The sequence below is a fragment of the Sorex araneus genome, chromosome 7 (assembly GCF_027595985.1).
Source record: "Sorex araneus isolate mSorAra2 chromosome 7, mSorAra2.pri, whole genome shotgun sequence".
Taxonomy (NCBI): Eukaryota; Metazoa; Chordata; class Mammalia; order Eulipotyphla; family Soricidae; genus Sorex; species Sorex araneus.
The window spans coordinates 76978928-76987309 of record NC_073308.1 but is presented as its reverse complement, the minus strand read 5'-3'; the positions used below and the strand labels follow the sequence as shown (position 1 = coordinate 76987309).

Sequence of the window (8382 nt, the reverse complement as noted above, 5' to 3'; positions counted from 1 at the left end):
AATCTATTCTAAGTACTTTCAGTATAATCTTCAGGATTTTCTAAATATTATCATGTCACCTTGCAAATAGTGAAAGACTGACTCCTTTTCCCATCTGGATGTCCCACCTTGATATCTTTTTCTTGCCTAATTGCTATGGCAAGTATTTCCATATTGAATAGGAACAGCGAGAGTAGACAACCTTGTCTCATGCCTGATCTTAGAGGGAAGCCTTTTAGTTTTTTCCCCATTGAGAATAATGTTTACTATGGAATTGTGGTAAATGGCTTTGATTGCACTGAGGAAAGTTCCTTCAACTCCCATTTTGTTGAGAGTTTTTATCACGAATGGATGCTGGATCTTGTCATACTTTCACTGCATCTATTGATATGATCACATGGTTTTTATTTTTTCTTTTATTGATATGGTGTATTATGTTGATTTGCTTACAAATGTTAAACTGTCCTTGCATCACCAGGATGAATACTGCTTTGTCATGTTGTATGATTGTTTGGATGAATTGTCAGATTTTCTGTACCGGTGTTTTGTTGAGGATCTTTGCATCTGTGTTCATCAGGGGTATGTGTCTGTACTTCTCTTTTTTGTGATTTTTTATCTACTTTTAGTATCAGGATGATATTTGCTTTCTAGAACCTCTTTGGGAGTGTTTCTATTTCTTCAGTTTCCTGGAAAATCTTGAAAAGGATTAGCAGTATGTCTTCTAAAGGTTTAGAATCCACCTGGGCTTGGGCTTTTGTTTTGGGGAGGTATTGATTATCATGTCAATTTCCTTGATACTGATAGGCTGTCTTTTTTCCATTTCATGCTCTTAGTTGAGTGTGTCTTTTTTAAATCTTGAATCTATTTTTACCACCATCCCCCTTCTTTTAAAATTTATTTTATTCTTTAGTGAGTCACCATGAAGGTACAGATACAGATTCACACATTTTCGAGCTTGTTTTTCCCTCATACAATGTTCGAAAACACATCCCTCCACCAGTACCCATTCTCCACCACCAATAAACCCAGTATCCCTCCCACCCCCCAATCCCACCTCCCCCCCACCCCACCCTGCCTCTGTGGCAGGGTATTCCCTTTTGATCTCTCTCTAATTTGGTGTTGTGGCTTGCAGTAGGGGCATTGAGTGGCCATCATGTTCAGTCTCTAGACTACTTTTCAGCACGCATCTCCCTTCCCTCGCAGGATCTGTAACCACATTTTACTTGGTGTTCCCTTCTCTATCTGAGCTGCCTTTTTCCCCAGCATGTGAGACCAGCTTCCAAGCCATGGAGCCAACCTACTTATTTCTACTATTCTTGGATATTAGTCTCCTACTCTGTTATTTTATATTCCACAGATGAGTGCAATCTTTCTATGTCTGTCTCTCTCTTTCTGACTTATTTCACTTAGCATGATACTTTCCATGTTGATCCACTTATATGCAAAGTTCGTGACTTCATTTTTTCTAACAGCTGCATAGTATTCCATTGTATAGATGTACCAGAGTTTCTTCAACCAGTCATCTGTTCTCGGGCACTCGGGTTTTTTCCAGATTCTGGCTATTATAAACAGTGCTGTGATGAACATATAAGTGCAGATGTCATTTCAACTATACTTTTTTGCTTCTCCGGGGTATATTCCCAGTAGTGGTATTGCTGGGTCTCGGAATCAGCTTAACTAAGGAAGTAAAAGACCTCTACAAAGAAAACTACAAGATGCTACTCCATGAAATAAAAGAGGACATGAGGAAATGGAAACATATCCCCTGCTCATGGTTAGGGAGAATCAACATTGTCAAAATGGCAATACTTCCAAAAGCATTATACAGATTCAGCGTGATCCCTATAAGGATACCCATGACATTCTTCAAAGAAATGGATCAAGCAATCCTGAAATTCATATGGAACAACAAACACCCACGGATTGCTAAAACAATTCTTGGGAAAAAGACGATGGGAGGCATCACCCTCCCCAACCTCAAACTTTACTACAAAACGGTAATAATCAAAACAGCATGGTACTGGAACAAAGGCAAAGCCTCAGACCAATGGAACAGGGTGGAATATCCCTACATACAACCCCAAATGTATGACCATCTAATCTTTGACAAGGGAGCAAGAAATGTGAAGTGGAGCAAGGAAAGCCTCTTTAACAAATAGTGCTGACACAACTGGACAACCACATACAAAAGAATGGGCTTAGATCTCGACCTGACACCATGCACAAATGTCAGATCAAAATGGAATAAGACCTCAACATCAGACCACAAACCATAATGTACATTGAAGACAAGGTCGGCAAAACTTTCCACGATATTGAAGCCAACGGTTTCTTCAAAGATGTCATGCAACTGACCAACCAAGAGGAAACAGATAAACAAATGGGGCTACATTAAACTAAGAAGCTTCTGCACCACAAAAGACACAGTGACCAGAATACAAAGACAATCTACAGGGTGGGAAGGGATATTCACCTATCAGATAAGGGGTTGATATCAAGGGTATATAAGGCACTGGCTGAACTTTACAAGAAGAAAACATCCAACCCCTTCAGAAAATGGGGTGAAGAAATGAACAGAAACTTTCCCAAGAAAGAGATACGAATGGCCAAAAGGCACATGAAAAAGTGCTCTACATCACTAATCATCAGGAAGATGCAGATCAAAACAACCATGAAATACCACCTCACACCACAGAGACTGGCACACATCCAAAAGAACAAAAGCAACAGCTGTTGGAGAGGATGTGGGGATAAAGGGACCCTTCTACACTGCTGGTGGGAATGCCGACTGGTTCAGCCCTTCTGGAAAACAATTATGGAATGGACGCTTCTCACCATCCCCCTTTTTTTCCTGTTTCTACTGAGTGGTTTATTTCTGGTTATAGGTTTTATTTTCCTGCCCTGTCATAGTGCTGCTCATTCTTAGCTCTCTGTGCTATTTGGACATTATTGAAGTTGGTGGTTGAATTTCTGAATTTGCTCTGGAATTTGTTTGGCACTCTTGTGGATAATGTATGTTTTCCAAGGCTTGTTTTTAGTTGAGTTGGGGCAGATGGACATTGAGCAGTTCATGGTTCTTCAGGCAACCAGAGTCCCTCTGTTCTGCCTTTTTATTTGAATGTCTGCTTATTATTGCAAACTTGAAGAGATGCAGAAATGGCTTTTTCAGTCACTTTCTTTTCCTGTTCTTTGTTGTAGCATTATAATTACATTCTAAATAAGTGTAGCTTGAGTGAATGAATCTTATAATTGTTACATTATCTTATGAAATGAATGCTTGTAAATTTTTTCTCATATCTAGTTTTTTTTGGGGGGGAAAGGGGATGGAAACTACCCTCACTTCTGAGGGTATACTCCTGCCTCTGTGCTCAGGGATCACTTCTGGCAGTGCGCAGTTCTGTGGTTAAACTTGAGTTGGTCTCAAGGCCTTAGCTGTTGTTCTATCTCTCTGGCCCAAGTTACACTTCTTTATTTTTTTAAATATTTATTTTCTTAATTGAGTCACTATGAGATACAGTTACAAACCTGTTCATGATCAGATTTCAGACATACAATGATCCAACAGTCAAGTCACACTTCTTTAAAGCCCACTATTTTTGTTAATATAGCTACTTCTGTATTGGAGAGTTGTTTATATTTAATATTTGTATTGATTTTCCTTTTCATCTTTTACTTTTAACCTTACCTTGTCTTTTTTCTGAAAGTATTTTAAGCTGTATAGTTGGAGTTGATTTTTAAAATGTTTTAGATTTGATTGCATTTAATGAGATCATTGGTGAAGTTTGATTTAAGTCTCTGTATTGCTACTTTTTTTCCATTGTCTTTTGATACTTATTTTTCTTTTATTCTGCATTGCCTCTTTTTTGGAAAGTGGGTTGTTTGGTTTTGAAAAACAAAAAGTTTTATTTTTATTGAATTGCAGTGAGATCATAGGTACAAATCTGTTCATGATCTGGTTTCAGTCATACAATGGTCCAACACCATCCTTCCACCAGTGTAGCTAAGTGTTTTTGATAGTACATTTTATCTTGAGTTACTTTTTATTTACACTCAGAGATTTTGTTTTATAATACACAGATCGGACTTACTACTGTCAAATTCCCATTTATTCTTTATGCTTCCCAAACGATTCAGAGATCCTGAAATATTTCAGGGACACTTATTTGTCCTGTGTCATTAGTTCCTTTGTTACCAAATATTTTATGTTTATAATAAATATTCATGCTTGCAGTACTCTTATTATTATACATACTAACTTATTAACTCACCACTGCTCTCCTGTATGGGACTTATCAAGGTATTATCTGAAGAAAGAAATAGCCTACTTTGATGAGGTTTACTCAGTGAACTAGAAAGAAGTAAGTATCTGATAAGTTTGTAAGAGGAGAGAGGGAAAGGTTGGATAAGCCCTAAGTATCCCTGATTCCCCTTCACCTGGGGATGATAAGCCTCAGTCTTTACAAGTAACTTGAGAAAGAACTGAGCATTTGCTCTGGATTTTTCCCACAAGTACAAATAATTGGGTTTGTTCATCTCCAACTTTGCTAAATAGCTTTATTAAGGAATCTGCATAAACTGTGAAAAATTCAGTACAAAAATAAATATTTTAAATAATTTAAGTGATTTTTTTTAGAGCCCGTGGGGCTTACAAAAAGAATCTTAAAAGATCCATTTACCACCGGAAGAATTAGAATAATAGTTAAGAGCAGTAAACCATATATCAAAAATAAATATGCATTTTAAATATTTAAATAAATAGCCCGATGTATTAAGAATGGGAACCACTTGATTATCAAGCGAGTGTTGAGAAGATGCCTTGACAAGAGGTGATCCATCTGGTGAGAAAGTCTGTGAGGCTCACTGGCTCATCCTCATAATCACAGGCGGAGCTTGTTTCTGAACCCTGTCAAAGAAAAGGGCTTGTTTTCATTTCCATTTCACACAGCCGTCTATCCGATGCAGTCAGACTCACGCTGTAGCCTTCATTGCTAGACTCGCCCTCATTGTCTTGAAGTGATCAGACAATGTGCTCTAGTCATGATTTCCTCACTGCTCAGCTCCGTGTTCGCAGTGAACTGCTGATCCCCTGAATTGTGTACAGTAACCCTCAACAGTCCTTTGTAAAAGGTTCTGAGCACAGCACTGCCCAGTGCCCCCTCCTCTGCATCTCTGTACACTCCAGTATGCACAGGGCACTTCATGCTGACTCCCGTGAAGTCCCCTCTTGGTTGACATGAGTGCACCTCATGTTTTCCCTAAGCAAGACAGAGCCAACCTGGGTGGGGGGAGAGGGATAGAGGATGGTGGACAGACTTTTCTTACAGAAAACTGCAGATATTTCTCATGAGTACCCACTTTTCAAAACAGGTGAGCTTCCCAACTCCTAAATGTGTAGACATTAGGAATTTTGTCCTGAACTGACTTTAAAAAGGAAATCTAAGTCTGCCCATAGTTGATGAGCTAAGGAAAAAAATTTTTGATATGTAGTGAGTCGGGTTTTTTTCCAAATTTAAGTAATTCCTATACTAGCTACGCAACCATATACCCCATAGGTAAATTACTTAAATGTTTTAACCTCCTGAAGGCGGTTAGGCATATATTTGGCTTTTAAAACATGATTTTTCACATAATTTTCTCTCGCAACAAGGGTTTAAACTGCAGTTTTTGATAGTCAGAAATTTTAGAAGCAATATCTAGACATAAAGGAGAAATGTAGTCTATCATTGTCTACCAGTATATTTTTAAAATATTAAACAACCCAGTCTACTAGTAAGTGATTTGAAAACCACTAGAGCTGCATCTTTTTTTGAAACAGTCTACTGTAATTAATATCATGCAGCTGATTAACAAGGATTCCTTCTATTTTCATGACTCTGGTGCTTTAGCAGATATAATGAACAAAGCAGGAATCTCTCTCATACCCCTCAGAGTTTCATCTATACAGTGCTTCTTATGTGCAAGAATATTCACACAAGCGCATGGCCTTTCTGTATGGAAGGAACTTAATACCCTTTGGCTATCATAATGGCATCCATCTTTTGATCTTTTTTTTTTTTTCAATTTTTGGGCCACACCCACAACTCCCATTTTCTGAAACCAAATCTTAAGCCTTCTACCAAATCATTGGGAAACTCCATTCAAAATATTTCTCAAGTATCAATATCGGCTCTTTTTGCTAGTGTGATCTGAAGGCAATTTAAATCCATGATGAAATCTGGAAAGAGGCTCTTTTCAGGAGCTGGTCCCAAAGTGTGTGATGGGTGCCTCAGGATCTTGCCTCACAAAAACTGAGTGTGATCACAGTGGACTTTCAACTCCAGCAATGCAGATGCCAGAGCAACCCTTACCTTTAGTTCCAGGACTGTCACATTGATGTTGCTCATTAAGTCCTTGATAACTGCATTCTTGCCTTGAGCTAGATTTAGTACTTCCTCCAAAGATGTGAGTTCTTCTGCTAGACACTGAAGATGCTTCAGTTCAGTGGCCTTGAACAGAAAGAATAGTGTGGGGTCAGTTTTCCCTAAGATCAGGATCAGAACCTAATCTCCAATTTGAGAGTAGCAGATACCCTCTGTACCACAATCCTGTTCTCAGCACTGCTGTAAAGATGGACTAATGTAGTTCTTGCCATAGATGGGAAAAGTTAGAGCTTTGCTACCTACAGTGATCATAACTTAGTTATTAAATGATTAGTTTTAGCTTTGCAAAACATCACCATTTCTGCACCCCGATGTAAATCACATATTCAAACAACCCCTTTCCAGCCTGTATAGGCATTAGTAGAAGTAGAGGAATGAGAACATGGAAATAGGAAGTCAAATTCCATAAGTTTACATTTAATCACCTAAGTAACTTGTGAACACACACTTTAGTTCCAATATATTAGGGGCTGTTGGAGCAGGTATAACTAAAGTAGTGACTCAGAAAGACTTCTGAAGATAAGGGTTTCCATGCAGAGTCCTCTGCGGCTTGGCTTTGGTCATTTGGCAAAATTGGAGTTTATTTTTAGATAAAACAGTAAGTCAGCAGTCTTTTAAAACTGTCCCACAACACGTTTTTCTTTTCATCACATTTCCTCTACCCTCCCAACACATGTACTTTCACAAGTACATGTGAAAAAATAGGCAAAGCCATTTTACAAAAGTTCATTATTAGTAATTGAAATGTCTTTACAAAAAAGAGGAATGCTATAACTCCAATCAGTGGTTTTTTCCTAACAGAATGATGCTAAGACATACAGTAAACATAGAAAACTGTGCTTACCTTTTTGGGCAAGTAAAATTTAAACATCCTGGGGACTCTGAGGTTCTTGTAATTCTGAGAAAGCACAACAGATGGTTATTTCAGAAACCAGCCCGGTAGAAACATTGCCTGTGCTGATGCTGTGGGAGAGGGAACGCACCTCCACTCCTTTCTGAAGGAGCTGTAAGTCCAGCAGCAAGTGCTCCAGCTGCTGCTGTGCCGCCTGGGTCGACCTGGAGGTGGGTGCACTGGTGGCGAGGAGTGCGAGCGTGAGCGTGGCACAGGCCAGGAGCTGCAGCCTGTGCATGGCGGCGGTGCTGAGGTTTCTGGCGGTGATTAGAAAGCTGCTGTGGACTTGAGCAGGAGGAGCATTTATACTGTTATTTCTGGAAAAACACTTCTGGGGGTGTCTACGTGTTTTACATATTACACATATTTTCAAAGCTTCTACCTGTGTGGCAAAAAGCATTACCTTTCTTTTCCCTCCTCTGATGACTCTTTGGAATTTCTCGAACCCCCTGAAGTGACTGATTGGATGTAGGTGAAATCCCTCTTGGTCACAGTAGCCCACACTCTGCTCAGTGGCAGCTCTAATTCTTACAACCAACGCTTTCTGCATGAACCAGTTTTTCCTCCCTCTCTCTTTAAAGGTAGGGGGTGTAAAAAAAAAAGTGGCCTGTGAAATTTTTCTCTGTCACAAATGGTGCTGAACTTGGGGTGCAGCGGCCTGTGGGGGCCAAGAGCAAGGGTGCATGGTTGAGCAGAATAAAGTCTTACATGTGTAGACAGGAAGAATATTGGTTTCCTGCTTGAGGATGGCTTTACCTTCAGATCTGCATGCTGGCTGAGCTGATGCGCCCTGCATGACAGGCCCCCTGTCCCATGCCAGCCCAAGTGTCCATCTCAGGGGGCAGTAGAGATGCCTCTGGATGACGAGCCTCCAGCATGCTGCAGGGGGCCTGCCATCCATTTCTGGCTTTCTGCCCCCACCCACTCTCAGAGACCCCAGGACACACCTTGTGACGTCTCAACAGGGACCTGGTGGGTTCCATTCACAGTGGGGCTGTATGGCTTGTCTTGTCAGGCACTGCCTCTGTGCCTGACAGGACAATTCCTTCCTGGAACTGACAGGAATTCCTAACTGGGGCCAGAAAGGGATTC

At 40.1% G+C, this 8382-nt stretch overlaps 1 protein-coding gene across 1 annotated transcript; it reads right to left on the bottom strand.

Moving 5' to 3' along the window:
* Positions 1 to 4771: 4771 nt before the first annotated feature.
* On the bottom strand, positions 4772 to 7528 carry IL2 (interleukin 2). Its single transcript, XM_004606291.1, has 4 exons — positions 7382 to 7528; positions 7243 to 7296; positions 6327 to 6464; positions 4772 to 4882 (listed from the first exon to the last, which is right to left on the bottom strand). The coding sequence occupies exons 1-4, from the start codon at positions 7526 to 7528 to the stop codon at positions 4772 to 4774; spliced, it is 450 nt and encodes a 149-aa protein (XP_004606348.1).
* Between the last annotated feature and the right edge of the window lie 854 nt (positions 7529 to 8382).

What these genes read in the sequence shown, in the direction of transcription:
- IL2 (XM_004606291.1), bottom strand. Translation starts at nt 7,528, where the DNA reads ATGCACAGGCTGCAGCTCCTGGCCTGTGCCACGCTCACGCTCGCACTC. An exon ending in AATTTTACTTGCCCAAAAAG is followed by an intron (nt 6,465 to 7,242) that starts GTAAGCACAGTT and finishes TTTCTGTTCAAG; the next exon opens with GCCACTGAACTGAAGCATCT. An exon ending in TGACAGTCCTGGAACTAAAG is followed by an intron (nt 4,883 to 6,326) that starts GTAAGGGTTGCT and finishes TTTCTTTGACAG; the next exon opens with GGTTCAGAAACAAGCTCCGC.